Genomic DNA, 15,859 nt, shown 5'->3' on the forward strand with positions numbered 1-15,859 from the left:
ATATTCAAATTTTAATTCATTTTATAAGCACATGCGTAGTAAACACAAAGAATTTATAACGAATACTGATAATGATGAGGAATTGATTTGCAATGATAATGAACCATATATCGAAACTGAATCTAATCTCGATTCTTGCGAAATTTTTGAAAATAACGAAGACTGTAGTAGTTCAGATGAATCATTTACTTATGAGTCTTCAGATGAATTAGAATCTTATATAGAGAGTACACCTTCTAGTTTCAATAAATCGCTCAACAGTATAGCTGTAAAATACAGTGCAAGTATTGCAAGCTTTAAAAAAATACCCAGAAAAAATGTTAACGAAGTAATCGAAAAAACAAAACTATTCTTGGCTGATATATCCGGACATTTGAAAGAAGAAATCGCGAAAGAACTTAGCAGCTCAAATATTAACAAAGTAATAAATATTAATAAATTAATTAATGATTTTTCACAATGTTTAAAAACCGTTGATCCAGAACAAAAACGCTTTTCGCATTATAAAAAATTGCAAACTTATATTGCACCAGTGAGCGTCCGAATAGGCGAAAGAGCTGAGTTTAAAAAAGTGAACAATGTTCAAATGCTTGTGCACGTACCTGTGAATGTTCAGTTTATACCACTACGATTCGTTTTAAAACATTTTTTTGAATTACCTGGAATTTTCAAAGAAACCGTCGATTATTTGAACGATTTGAAATTGAACGATGACATTATAACAAATTTTGTTCAGGGAGATTTTTGGAAAGAGCGAATGCAAACGTTTGGAGAGAAAATTGTTTTTCCACTTATTATGTACTTTGACGACTATGAAAATAATAATCCGTTAGGTAGCCACAAAGGTCTATCGAAATCTGGAGCAGTCTATATAAGTATTCCTGGGCTACCCTTAAGGTGGGTCCCTACCTCAAAAATGACCAAAAAATCGATTTTTTTTTTATTTCAGAAATGTATTCTATGTGTATTCTAGAATAAGAAAAACCAAATCCTAATGCAGGAAAAAATTTATTTCAGGATCAATGAATAAATAATTAAAAAAAATTTTTTTGTAAAAATTGTATTTTTTGTGTTTTTTATATTTTATGTTTATGATTAGTATTTTAAACATTTCATTTCAATATTTGAGCAAAATTTATTATTTAGGGTAATTCTGTACTCCAAAATTGTACAAAAATGTTTATAAAACATTTGATAAATAAGAAATTTTATAAACAAAAAAACAAACGGTCCGTTCCAATATTCTGTATAGCTTATGTGTAGATTCGAGTCTGAGTTCCACGCGCATGCGTAAACATAACTTGGAGTAGGTCTTGGCGGACTATGACTACAGCCATGTAGGCTATATATACAGTATATAACCTCCATGACTAACAGCACAAAAACAACAATGTGATATTATAATTTTAGAGCCTGATTCAGGCCATTAGTTGTAATTATTTATAAGTATAATTTATTAATTATCAAATACTGATTAGTTTTAAGTTTTAATTGGTAAGATGCACAGATTATCAAAAAAGTATAGAAAACCTGTAAAAGGTAGAAGAAGAAGAAGATTGGCTGACGCAGCAAATAATAGTAAAAAAACAAAAAAGAAGGCAACTCCAACAGAAAATACATTAGATGCTAGTGCAAGTACGAGAAAATTAAATTTTTTTAATGAACCCAATGTGCAAGATAGTTTAGCGAATAAGAACAGAAATCCAGTGCCTAATAATGAAACTGAAAGTAATAATACAAAAGATACAAAAGTAACAGATGATAAAAGTCATGAGCCGAAAAATATGAAATCTAATGTGTTCAGTCCAACAAGTCAAGATGAATTTTTTTTAGTACATTCGAGTATTCTTAGCTGTTCATTCAAGAATTATTTTTGTTTAAAGTGCAAAGAGATTAGTGCTCATTTTAAAGTTGTTAATAGATTTGGTTTTGCTAGTGAGTTTCACATTGTGTGTAATAATTGTGATGAAATCATCAATAAGTTGTATACTGCTCCACGCCAAAATAATTCCAGTTTTAATATCAATGAAAAGTTAGTTGACGCATTCACAGAAATAGGAGCTGGTCATGCTGCTATGCAAAAACTTACTGCTGCATTAGATATGCATTGTATGAGTTCAAAAACCTATTATACTCACCTAGAAAAAGTAATTGAAAAAGCAAGAGTTTTAAAAACAGAAGTGCTCGCTAGAAGTAGAAAGAAAGAGAAATACATGAAGACTTGTGCAATTCGAAAAAAGGTGATACAATAAATTTAACTGTTTCTTACGATGGCACTTGGTATAGAAGAGGGCATGTTTCCAATTATGGCATAGCATTTGTTATCGATGTTATTACTGGACTGGTAGTGGATTATGAAATTTTGAGCAAATATTGTCATCAATGCCTGCAAGCTAGTAATGATTTGGGAGCTGATTCACCAGAATATGATTCCTGGTATCAACCTCATAAAAAATTTTGTAGATTAACTTTCACGGTTCATCTGGATCTATGGAAGTAGCTGCTGCTGACATAATGTGGCGAAGAACAATTTCACAAGGCAACTTTAGATATACTACTATTTTGTGTGATGGAGATTCAAAGACATTTATTCATTTGGAAAAGCAAAACATTTACAATGGGATTCCATTAGTTAGAGAGCAATGTGTAAATCACGTTAAAAAAAGGATGACAACTGCTCTCCATGAAGAAATTAAAAAAGCAAAAGCTCAAAGTAAGTTACTTTTATTGAGAATGTATATTATATTATTTTGCAGATAGAAATTTAAATCTTATCTTTTTAATTTCAGAAATAACGCTTGGTGGAAATAAAAAAGGTGCCTTAACTGATAAGTGTATTAAACATTTGAGTAACTATTACTTGAGTTGTATCAAAAGAAACAAAAACAACGTAGAGAAAATGAGAACTGAAGTCTTAGCTACTTTAGCTCATTGTTCATCAACTGATGAAAAACATGATCATTCGCTTTGTCCTAAAGGTATATATAATAAATTTTTCAGTATAATTAGATTATTCTACTTCATGAAATAATTTTGAATATTTTATTTTTCTTTCAGGTGAAAAGTCCTGGTGCTTTTTTAATAAAGCAACTGCTCTTGGTCTTCGACCTCCAACACACAACAACATGCCTGTTTTCTTAAATTCAACAGTGAATGAACGGTTGAAGCCAATTTTTGAAAGACTCTCTAAAACAGAATTGTTAGCAGGCTGTTCTCAAGGTTTAACTCAGAATGCCAATGAAGGGCTTCATTCAGTAGTGTGGAGGTTGTGTCCAAAAACAATATTTGTTTCAAAAGATAAAATTGAAATTGCTGCTGCTAAGGGTGTGGCTCATTTCAACTTAGGTGCATTAAAAACTGCTGAATTATACAAAAAACAAGCTTTGACTGACAACGCAATAAAAATTTTCAATTCTCAAGATTTGAAAAGACAGAGGCAGAGTGACATCAAGAGTTCTATTGAAGAAAAAAAAGACGCATTGATAACAAGTATGAGAAAAAAAATGTAGAAAAATCAAAAGTGCAATCTGAAGGTGTGAGTTACGCTAGTGGAAAATTTCATTGAAGTGTAAACAAAGTGAACAATTATTTCTTACAAGTGATGTGATAGTCACTTGAATTATAGTTTCAAATAATACTGTGATTATAAAATGTGATTATAAGATGTGATTCAGTGCTTAATTGCTCTATAAAGTGCTTTAATTATCTGTTTTAATTGTTTTTATCGCTCTTTTTATATAATTTTAGAAATATACGTGTGTTTATACATAGACAGTACATTTTAAAAGACAATATTTGAGGTTGTTTTAAACAGATTTTGAAATGGCTAAGAAGATTTTAATGAGAAAATGTTTTATTAAATCAGTGATAAAAAAATTGACTGTTTGAAGAACTTTGTGTATTTTATGAAAAGTGCAAAAATATGATTTAAAATAATATCTGTGATCAAAAGTTCAAATAAAAAGTATTGGTTTCTCAGAAAAGTGATTTATTTGTTAGGTGTATGTTCATAATTATATAAATTGAGCTAAAGAATAGCTTGGTGTAGTTTACGATAGTGAAATAGTGTTTCATAACTTTAAATGCATTTTGCTCAGCTTATTGTTTTTTAGTGTTCAAAATGTTCCTTGCGCATTGGATTTTGAGGAAAATAAGTCTGGGTGGACTCATTTTCTTCGTTGAAACATGAGTAATAAAAGTTACTTACCCAAAAATTGTGAGATGTGATTGGATGTACGGTGGCTTAATAGTTGTGATGAAAAATATGGGAATTTTGAGATTTTTATGGTATTATTGATGTTTTGTGATGTAATTAAGTATATCACTGATGAAGAAATTTTTTGGTAAGTAACTTTTGTTCTCTGAGTTTTAAGGAAGAGAATGAGACCTCGAACAATAATTTTGGTCAAACTGGAGTGCGCAAGGAACATTTTGAAATAAGGTCTAAAAATGGGTTAAAATGCTTATAAAATAGGTATAACACATGGAAAAAAATTCTGGGGGGAATCAAAATTTTTGTTTTTTTATGTAGAATATGTGGTTAAAATTTCAAAGATTTTGGTCATAAAATAAAAAAAATAGAGTTTGAGGTAGGGACCCACCTTAAAGTATCAAGCCAAAGTACAAAATATTTTTTTATTTTTACTTTTCAACACGCTTGATAGAAAATGTTTTAAAAATCCAATAATTTTAGCCAGAGCAATAGAAGAACTAAATTTTTTAAATACATGGGGAATCGAAATTGAGTTGCCGGACGGTCGTCAAAAAGTATTCTTTGAATTAGTTTTATTTATTGGTGATAATCTCGGACTTCATACGTTACTGGGTTTAACAGAAGGATTTAATGCGTCAATATTTTGTCACCATTGTCTAATTAAAAAAGATGAAAAAAATACAATTTTTCTCGAAAAACAATGTACTCTCCGAACGGTTACAAATTATGATTGTTTGCGAAATCTAAAAGATTCAAAATTATCTGGAATTTTAGAAGAATGCGTTTTACATAAAATTTGTCACTTTCATTCAAGTAAGAATATCGCTGTCGATATCATGCACGACATACTGGAAGGAGTATGTCGTTATGATCTAGCAGTTATTCTTCATTATTATATTTTTGAGCTAGGTTTACTGTCTTTAGATGTAAACCTAAATTGTGTCTGTAGATACAATTTAGGTTTACATCTATTGTGTCTGTAGATACAATACAAAAGTGCGTGGTTTTGATTATGGCTTTGGCTATAATACAAATAAACCTCCGGAGTTATCGGAAAAATCAATAAAGGCTGGATATGTAGTTTTGACGTCATCTGAAATGTTGAACTTAGTTTTGAATATAAATTTAATTATTGGTCCATTAGTATCCTTAGAATGCGAAACCTGGCAATTGTACCTGTCGTTGAGAGAATTAATCGTTTTTGTTTGCAGTAATAAAGTACATCGTTCGGCTTACCAATATTTGGAAGTTATTATTTTTGAATATTTATCGCTTCTTGCGTCACAGCACCCAAATGCATTCAAGCCAAAACATCATTTCCTTCTGCACTATCCGCGTTGCATGAAGTTATTCGGTATACTATGGAAACTTTGCTGTATCCGCTTTGAAAGTAAAAATCAAGAAGGCAAAGGTGTTGCTAAAACTACTACCTCTCGTGTAAATATTAATAAAACCATAGCCATTAAGCATCAGCTTGATTTAAGCTATCGATTTATGATCAAAGAAACGGCTGGCCCGACTTTCATGTCCAGGAATTCTAAACTATTATCTAGAAATTCATTACCAGATTTTGAAAAGTACTGACACTTATTGAACGAATTTGACTTATCAAGCGTTAAAATGGTTTTTTTTTATGATAAACTTATAAAAAAACATAGTATTTTTGTGTCTGCTTCTTCTTCCGGTCCTGTTTTTCATGAAGTTCATGAAATATTCAAACGGAATTCAAAGCATACTTTTATAACAAAAATATTAGGAGAGTGTTATTTTGATGATCATTTGCATGCCTTTAAAGTTTATACACTTGATAGTTATGATTGGAATAAGGTAGAAGAAGAAGAAGTTCACGACTATTATTTATCTAACATGGTTATGGCATGCGATGGATTTAATTATATTTCAAAAAATTGGATTTAAAATAAACATATTTTATTATTGAATGTGTTATTTCTTGTTATTTTTTTCCTCATAAAAAGTTGAAATTATATTTGAATTTTACAGAACCAGTTGAGGTGTGTAAATTTCAAGTCTAACAGTAGATGGCGTCTTCTTTCTCGCGAGTGGCGAAAACTATCGCCACTTCGTATATATAAGGGTTCCAAGTTCTACTTGCACATCAAAATTGTTTGCGAAGTGAACTCGGTATTAGAAGGAAGCGTGTTATATAGGATAGGTAGTTGAATAATTAGCGAATTTGGCGATCGGCGATTAAAGCGACTCTGTACATTGTATATCAAAAAATCTCGAAATTTAGTACTTAATTGTCATATATTTATACATATAAATGCGGTCCTATGGAATTTGTATTTTTTCATTTAATTCCTTGACCAGTAAATATTGCTATAATCGTGAACGTTATTTATCATACCGAAAAATGAAGATTTCTTCATGGATATGCCAAAATTTATCACACAAATAGTAAATTTTACTATAACGTATAGTGAAAATTGAAGCAGTAAAATTTACTATAATTTGTAGTAAAAATTATTATATCGCAGATGTGTCAGACCGTTACGATATTTTATAGTAATTTTTACTACAGTTTTAATAAATTTTATAGGTTTATTTCTCTCAGTGTAGAGTCGTAAAAATAATCGTCGAACCTTGTGTGTAACTTCAAAAAATTTGTTTTAAATATTCACCATATTTTTCTTTTCTTCAACTACAATTAATGCATAACTTGCAAAATATGATATCTACATTGATTTTTGATCGCTACTTAATAGATTTAATTCATCAGCTTTACTGTTACGTTGTTCAAAATTGTTATATAAAATTTTTATGTAGAATATGTTCGTAACAAATGCATTAAAATATAATTTGTAATATACGCGTTCTGAAGGTTTTTTCAGAAATAAGTTTTCAAAAATTATTACAACTCAATCTTGTACTGTAAAATTCAGCTGGCGGACATAATAACTCAAACTTGTACTGCAAAACTGAGCTGATAAACAAATTTTAGAGAAGGCATAATATTGGAATTTTTGAATTATCATTTCTTTCTACTTTGAATTATCAAGTCTTTCTAAAAATATTAAGCTATGTATATATTTGATACAATTCTATTTATTTTTTACATTGTTGCTTGTACGAAGGTGACTTCTAAAATTGCACAAACATGTTCAGGTAGTAATTGTAACAGATCTTTTCCTAGTTAATAAAAGAAGTTAACTGGCGGTAATAAGTTTTCTTTTACATTAGAATTCAAGTTTTTACAAAGTTATTAACTACATACTTTACTGTTTTCAAAACTTTTACTATTGAATTTTCAGTAGATGGGTTATAAAAAATGTTCTTGCTTTCAGATGTCAAAATTACGCCAACAAGGTTTTTACACGAAACGTCATGAAAGGCGTATTTTATTAAAAAAAAAAGATGGTTCTTTAGAAAATGTTGATTTTGCTTGTGTGCGTGCGCATGCGCTCAACGCCATCTGCCGTGCCTTAAGACAGGCAGTCTTACTCTTCGCGCCCATTCCGATTCCAGCTATCGCCACGATCAGCAGCCAAGACCTTACGTTTCTTTAGAGTGCCTTTTGATTTTGATTTGTACTTAACAATAAATTATATTATCTGTGTTCTATCTAAATCTAGAGTTTGTGTGCTTAATTGTATATACTCCCTATCCAACAGGTTATCGGCCTCAGCTACGCTTCCACTGAGCAAAACGTGGAATTTTTCGAGGTATGTAAAATACAATTAATAAAATGTTGCAAAATGGAGGTCACTCGCTGGAGCTACATGAGCTTGCGATAAAGGTTGAACAATGCAACAATAAATAAAAAGCATGGATAGCTGGAATCCTTTTAGAAAGTAGAGAGAGTAGAACGAATAAAGAGTGCGAGAAAATAAACAGAAAAGTGCGGTTTTTCTGTCGCGTTCGTTTTGAGAAATAAAGAGTTAAAGAAGGTTGTTAAACATATACGGTGCTTAGATTAGATTAGAGAGGTAAGCAGAATAACTATTCGGTGAGTGACAAATAGTAGTTCGCGAATTATAGGCGAAACAAGTATCGGTGTCATGGGCGACATTTGAATAAACGGTTCGACGCCATGACACCCGGCTAGACATGTGCCGACAGGAAAGCGCGCGACAAAGGCACCACTCCGCGCACGCGCAAGATTAAGAGAGATAAAGAGATAGAGTGCGCACGCGTCAGAGCAAGAGAGATAGAGAGATAGAGTGCGCGCGAATCAGACAGAGAGAGAAGTATTCGAGAACGCATGTTGCTAAGGAGTGTTCACGTTGATAAAGTGACACAACCTAAAGTCAGTACGCATAGTAACTTGACAGACACGAGGCAGTGACCCGGTATGGGAACGCCTGCGCGTTACAGCATGCACATCATAAAATGAGAATATACCGAGCATTATTGTAAACAATTTAAATAATATATGAATGCAATAATTTAATTATAATAAATATCATTATATACAGGGTGAGTCATTTTAATTTCCCCAGTCTAATAACTTTTGAAACAAGCAAATTACGCAAAAATGTTTCAGACCAAAGTTGTAGGGGTTCAAGGGGGACATCTAGGGGTGACTTTGAAATTGACCTTGAGCTTGACCTTGACGGCTTTCTCAAGGTGAAGTCTATTTTTTTATTGGGAACCCCTATTTCTGACCTCGGAATCGGAAAGAGCGGGAAATTTTACATCCAGATAACATCTTTTAACATGGGTCAAAATAAACCCTTAAGGTCATGCTAAGGTCAAAACTATCCTGGAACAAGAATCGAACAATGTAAGCAAAATACGAAAAAATGACTCAGAAAAAAGTTGTAGGAGTTCAAGGGGGACGTCTAGGGGTGACTTTGAAATTGACCTTGAGCTTGACCTTGACGGCTTTCTCAAGGTCAAGTCTATTTTTTTATTGGGAACCCTTATTTCTGACCTCGGAATCGGAAAGAGCAGGAAATTTTACAGGATTTAAATTTTTTAAATTTAAAAATTTTTTAAATTTAATTTTTTTAAATTTTACGGGACTATTCTTGTTTCCGTTCCCTATCCTTTTTTATTTTTCACCGGACTGTATGATTATTATTAATAAATTTCAAATATTGGAAGTTGTTGCTAATAATTTGCTATTACAAGTCTATTAAATTAATGAAACTATTTCAGTATCAATCTGATGTTCTGCAAAGAAATAAGAGTAAAAGTTAAATACATAAGGATAAATTTCATGTTCAATGAAGAATCTATTACATTTGGAAGTCGTTTAGAAAGTAATCGCAATACGTTCAGTCGTGATTTCAATTTTGAAAAAGCTTTAAATATTACTTTTGTTTTAACCATGCTTGTGTTCATTGTATCACTATCATTATTTCTTCATATTTGAATAAGAGACCTTTCTTATTGCCATCGATCATATGAAATCTAATTTGGACAATATTGCCTCTGTTTTCAGTAATATTTAATTTGTATCATCTTTCTATGATCTTTGCCTTTGTTGATTTGTATTGAGGTTTTTTGAAAAAATCTTTTAAATATGGCTGATTTTACCCCAACAGAGATAGTTGATATGATTTGGATTTTAGGAGAATGTAGAGGTAATTACCGTGAAGCGTCAAGGTTGTATCGAATTCGATACCCACAAAGGCGCCATCCTGATCACCGTACCATTCATCGTCTTGAAGAAAGAGCTCGACAAGGGCATCTACGAAGAAGTCGACCAAGACATGAGTATGATGATAGAGATGCTAGGGTTTTGGTTGTCTTAGGATTGGTTCACCTAAATCCTCATATCAGCAGCCGACAAATAGAGAGAGAAACAGGAATACCTCAGAGAACCGTTATTAGAATTTTAAGAAGTAATAGATATCATCCGTATCATATTACCTTAACGCAAGCATTAAACGCTAATGATATGAGAAACAGAGTAAATTTCTGTCGGTGGGCTCTACAGATGATTTTGCAGGATCCGAATTTTTTTAATTATGTCCTTTTTCCTGATGAAGCTACGTTTCATAGTACTGGCCAATTGAATCGTCACAACAGTCATTATTGGTCTGATCAGAATCCTCACTGGTACAGACCAGTCGATAATCAACATCGTTGGAGTGTAAATGTATGGTGTGGAATAGTTAATGGTCATCTCATCGGGCCATTCTTTTTTGAAGAAAACGTCAACGGCAATGCTATTTTAGAACTTTTAAGGGATCATCTCCCACTTTTACTTGAAGACGTAGATCTTGAGACTAGACGTCGAATGTGGATACAACTGGATGGTGCAGGACCGCATTTCGCTTTAATTGTACGAGAGTTTTTAAATAGAAATTTCCAACAAAGGTGGATTGGAAGAGGTGGTCCAGTTGCTTGGCCTGCACGATCACCGGACTTAACTTCCCCAGATTTCTTCCTTTGGGGATACTTAAAAAATACTGTGTTCGCCGAAGCGCCCACAACAAGGGAGAATATGATAGAAAGGATTAGAGTTGCATGTAGACAAATCTCTAGAGATATCCCTGCTAAAAAAGTTCCATTCATTCCTATTCGGGATCATTCATATTCAATGGTAATCAATGAACTGAATGGTTCAATGTTCCGATGACGATTAAAACTGAATGATTTTCAATAATACTTCATGGTAAGCATAACTAATAGTAAAACTTACCATTAAATTTAATAGAATTCAATTTTTCTGAATAATACTTTGTATAGGAATGGTTTCAATGATAATCTATCCAATTGCATTGAATGAATATCAATCACAGTTCAATAAAATAATTAATCAATGATATTTTATTGTATATCTTTCTATGAATTTTAATAATTTTTCGATATAATAATTGTCCAATCATATTTTATTGAATCATATTATATGGATATTAATTTTTATCCAATTACACGGTTGGTCAATAATATTTTATAGAATGGTTTTCCATATATGCCAATATGAGCAAAAGCAATACTGTAACTTTAGCAATATTTCATTTAATAGTTTTTTTTTTAATCTTAATGATTGGTCAATATAAAAATAACCCAATCGCATTCAATGAGGTATAGTATTCTATAATTTCTTATGAAAGGCAAACAAAAAAATTTCAAATATTTTCAATTGAATATTTTTTAATGAAATCTAATGATTGGTAAATGCAAGTAAAACTCAATCGTATTCTATTGAGAAGTTGTTTGTATAGTTTTGAATAATCCTTCATTCTACAAACTTATCAAATATAATTTTATTCTATAATTTTTCATTAGATGATGAAAGAAAAAATTTCCATAATTGAATGATTTTTTATAAATTTGAATAGTTGTTCGATACTATAATTGAAGAAGCGTATCTTATGCTTTGGATATTATAATTTTATATAGGTCATGAATGAAAAAACTCCGTATATGATTTGATTAAATAGACTTTTATCAATTTTAATAGTTTTTAAGTAAAAACATATTCGAATATAATTTTTAATGGGTATTCGATTTTTTTTCAATTGTAAATAAATGGTTTTTTATGTACATCAACAAATTACAAAAATTGACATGAACATTATTATTGGATTTCAAATGAATCGGGCATTTTGCATAAATATCTAGCATTTCTAACGTCTACCAAAATTATTTTGCAATCTATTTCACCAATGGGTTTGATGAGATCAATCTCGTTTTCGCTTTGAATTTTTCGGATATGAGTCACTCCTTCAAATGGATATTCTGGAAATACGTTGTACGTTTGTACAACAATGTATGAATCGTCGTCATGTTCGAGAATTTTCACAAAAATCCTTGATTATGCAATAACAAACTATTGATACCCATTCAGTAAGATTGATATTTTCTATTGGATATTATTGAGTTGTTGCAATTTTCACATTCAAAACTATTGATAATTATTCAACGCCACAAAAATCCTTGATTAAGCAATAACAAACTATTCATACCTATTCAATGAGATTAATTTCTGTTATTGCATAATATTGGATTGATGTGATCTTCACATTAAAAACTATTCAAAATTATTCAACGTCAGAAAAAAAGTTGATCATGCGATAAAAGACCATTAATACCCATTCAATTAGATTGATATTTTCTATTGCATATTATTGAAATGTTAGGACTTTCATATTCAAAACTATTGAAAATTATTCAACGATACGAGACTTGAATGTTGCAATAACAAACCATTGATATCAATTCAATCAAATTGATTATCGCATTCGAATGGTTTCAAATCTTCGATTTGACCACGAATTTTACCATTGAAATCGATTGGGTAACATACATGAGACATTTCATTGAATCCTATTGAAAACCATTACTTTAATAGTATATTTTTCTATTGATAATGATTAATCTCGATTAGGAATCAATAGTAATCTATATTATTGGAACCAATAGTATTTAATATCTTGACATTTCTTGTTGGATGAGGAATCATATTCAATGGTCATTTGGAGTGTTCAGATCGAAGATTGAAAACCATTCAGAAATTCTTCAATGGTTTTCAATGGAACTTTTATAGCAGGGATCTTACTATTGAAAGCTTCGAACAGAGGCTCAGGCAATGCATCGACGTAAATGGTAATAATTTCGAGCAAAACCGATAGGAAATAAGTTTATTCTAGTTTCATCACGAATTGTGAGTGGCAAGGGGACTCACATTAATAAAGCACCCCAAATCGTGAGAGGCAAGGGGATTCACGTTAATAAAGCACCCCGAATCGTGAGAGGCAAGGGGACTCACGTTAATAAAGCACCCCAGAGGGAACATAATCCTATTACGTCCACGTCGTTGTTCCTGGGTAGTGCTAAAGATAGGAAGTTTATGATCTTAAACATCAGCATCGTTAGTACATGGCCAGTCCCTTATTCTTTGGAAGTTTATTTAACAACGGTCATATGCGATAAAAGCTTCGCCTCGAAATGTAACAAAAATAAGAGAATTTTCAAGAATTTGACCTTTGCTTCACATTGAGAATAGAAGTACGACAAAGGTCTGCGATGCTCGTTAAACCTTTTGATGTTTGAAAGCGGCTTCAATTTCTTAAGTAAAAACTGAAATATTGTTTATGTTCTTATGAAAAAAAACTAAATAGATATTTGAACGTAAAATTTCCCGCTCTTTCTGATCCTGAGATCAGAAATAGGGGTTTCCATTAAAAAAATAGAAATGACCTTGAGAAAACCGTCAAGGTCAAGTCACCCCTAGATGTCCCCCTTGAACCCCTACAACTTTGGTCTGAAACATTTTTGCGTAATTTGCTTGTTTCAAAAGTTATTAGACTGGGGAAATTAAAATGACTCACCCTGTATATATACATACTTATGTTTAGAATGTGTAAATTAAATTAAATTTCAGCAAATTAATATTAATATAATTAGGGATATTTAGAGATTAAACTCAAACAAATAGAGCTTATTATTTAGAGTATGAATAGAGCATTGATAAATATATACTGATGTATATATATAGAATATCCTCTCCTACAAAAGTCGAGATTGTTGCACTAGGTATAGTCGACATCTCTAATGACTTTGACAATCAACTAAAGGATCGGTCTGCTATTGCGAACGTGAGCGATCGCCCCTCTTAAGTAACTTGCGCTACGTATAGCCATCTGAAATGAGGGATCACGGGAACAGTATCGGTCGATCTGATAGCTGAATGTCGGTTCTCGGACTATACCTGTCGGACGTATCTGATAGATAATAGAAAGAAAACCACACTGCAGCCTTTCTAAAGGAGAAACATTCGGTAATATTTTTTTAGAGAGATGGCTAACAACAGTCTACAAGCTGCAGAGGAGATGGAGGGCTTGTCCATCGACGACCAAACCACCGGTCAAATCGCCGGGGTCACTGACGAGACAGGTACACATGTTTACTAAAAGTTGTATCCTTTTTTTGAGTCTAGAGTTAAACTATAACACAGTATTAGAGAAATAGAGTGCGGATCCGTAATTAAAACCAAATCGAGATAGTACCGAATGCTTAGTTAGAAAACTGTATTATAGCTTCAAGAGTAAAGAGCGACACAACAACATCGAGTGTCGCCTCGTCAGTGCCTGAGACTGATCCGACCAGCCAAGCCCCTGAGTTTGCGACGCCTATCACAGCTGCTCAATATGTCGCCGAGACAAGAGGCAGGCGCAATCAACGCCTGATCGTCCCTTACAGGCAAAACCTGAGACGGGCAAGCTCCCCGAGAGTTGATGAAAGGGAAGCCAAGATGGATAAAATCCTGGCTACCGTAGAGAAGATGGCTGAGGTCCAGGCTAAGACCTGGCCTCAGATCGGTGAGGCTCTTAAAGAAGCCCGGACCATCATGGAGGCCTCGTTAGAGTCAAAGAGGCTCGAGATTAGACGACTAGAGGTAGGACCCAATAATAATAATAAAGATACCGACTTAAACTCGAGCGTTATAACCTCTTCACCGTTAGTTAGCACTAGAGAACACCCTTTTTCAATCAATAGAATTTTAGAGGAAAATACACAAAACCTAGAGAATACTAGAGCAACAGAAAACCCATTTAGAGTCGATAGAACCAACATAGAGAGTACAAACTTTGAGAACGGTCGGAACAGCCTTACGAATGATATTAGTAACCAACTCCACCAAACTTTCGGTGCTCTTGCCAAATCGATAGAAAGTACGAATTCCACATCAAAGGCATCATTCAAGAGGGATTACACCCTTACTTCAAAGGCAAATCTCAACGTATGGCTGGACCGACTGAACTCAGAGTTATCCGCGAAAGAGTTGTTAGATGTAATAGACCCTAGAGTTAAAGCCAAAAGAATTTTCGACATAGACGAGTTAGATAAAAGGAAAAGATTAGTTAGAGACGTGATCATTAACCACTTAGACGAAGACTACCACAAATTAATCCTAAATGTAAATGATCCCATAGAGATAATCACTAAATTTAGAGAGCATAGAAGGATAGAGGCTAATACGAACGACGCAATAGTGAGGGAAGAGCTGTATAGCATCAAATTAAACAAGAAGGACAAGGTTTCCGCATTTTTAGATAAGTTTGACTCGATCATAAGAGAATACGAGTTATGCGATACAGCTATTCCACTCACGGATGCTGAGAAAACGTCCGCGTTCATGAAGGCCGTAAAAGATGCATACCCGCGAATTAGAGAGATGGAGATAATAACAAAAAATACCAAAAATAGAGGAATGACATTAGAGGAAATGAAAACCTTTGTTCGACAGTTAGAGGCTGACATTAGAGGGTCCAGCGGAGCAGGAGCATCAGCAGTTTCTGCAAGCGTGGCTAGGGCCGGGTCGGCCGGGACTGGTTCCAGTGGGACCAACAAGTGCTTCCGATGTGATAAGCACAATGTGGACCACCTCTCGGACACTTGCCCACTGGTCCAGTTCGGGCTGTGGTTCTGCTACGTTTGCAGGGACTACGTCTCGCACACCGGGAGAACGTGCCCCCGCCAAAACCAAGCGAGTGGATCGAGGGGAAATGGGTATGATAATAGAAATAAAAATGTTAATAATAAAGGATTAAGAGGAAAAGGGTCAAATAGAGGTTTTAGAGGTAACGCTAATAGAGATAATTATAAAAGAGGTAGAGGTAAAAACAATAACTTTAGAGGGCAAAATAGGGGTAGAGTAGGAAAGCGAGGAGCAACTAGATATTACTATCCCAGCGGAGACAGCAACAAAAAGAAGTTGGTAAATGC

The 15,859-nt window shown here is 33.1% G+C and overlaps 1 protein-coding gene across 1 annotated transcript; it reads left to right on the forward strand.

Annotated features, from left to right (window-relative positions):
- The first annotated feature begins 1,391 nt into the window (after positions 1 to 1,391).
- On the forward strand, positions 1,392 to 3,987 carry LOC131667523 (uncharacterized). The gene is made up of 3 exons (XM_058940990.1): positions 1,392 to 2,713; positions 2,790 to 2,978; positions 3,058 to 3,987. Exons 1-3 carry the CDS (start codon positions 2,491 to 2,493, stop codon positions 3,507 to 3,509), a joined length of 864 nt encoding a protein of 287 aa, XP_058796973.1. The 5' UTR covers positions 1,392 to 2,490; the 3' UTR covers positions 3,510 to 3,987.
- Positions 3,988 to 15,859: the final 11,872 nt, after the last annotated feature.

The sequence above is a fragment of the Phymastichus coffea genome, unplaced genomic scaffold (genome assembly GCF_024137745.1).
Source record: "Phymastichus coffea isolate CEN01 unplaced genomic scaffold, Cenicafe_Pcof_1.1 PCOF00067, whole genome shotgun sequence".
Lineage (NCBI taxonomy): Eukaryota > Metazoa > Arthropoda > Insecta > Hymenoptera > Eulophidae > Phymastichus > Phymastichus coffea.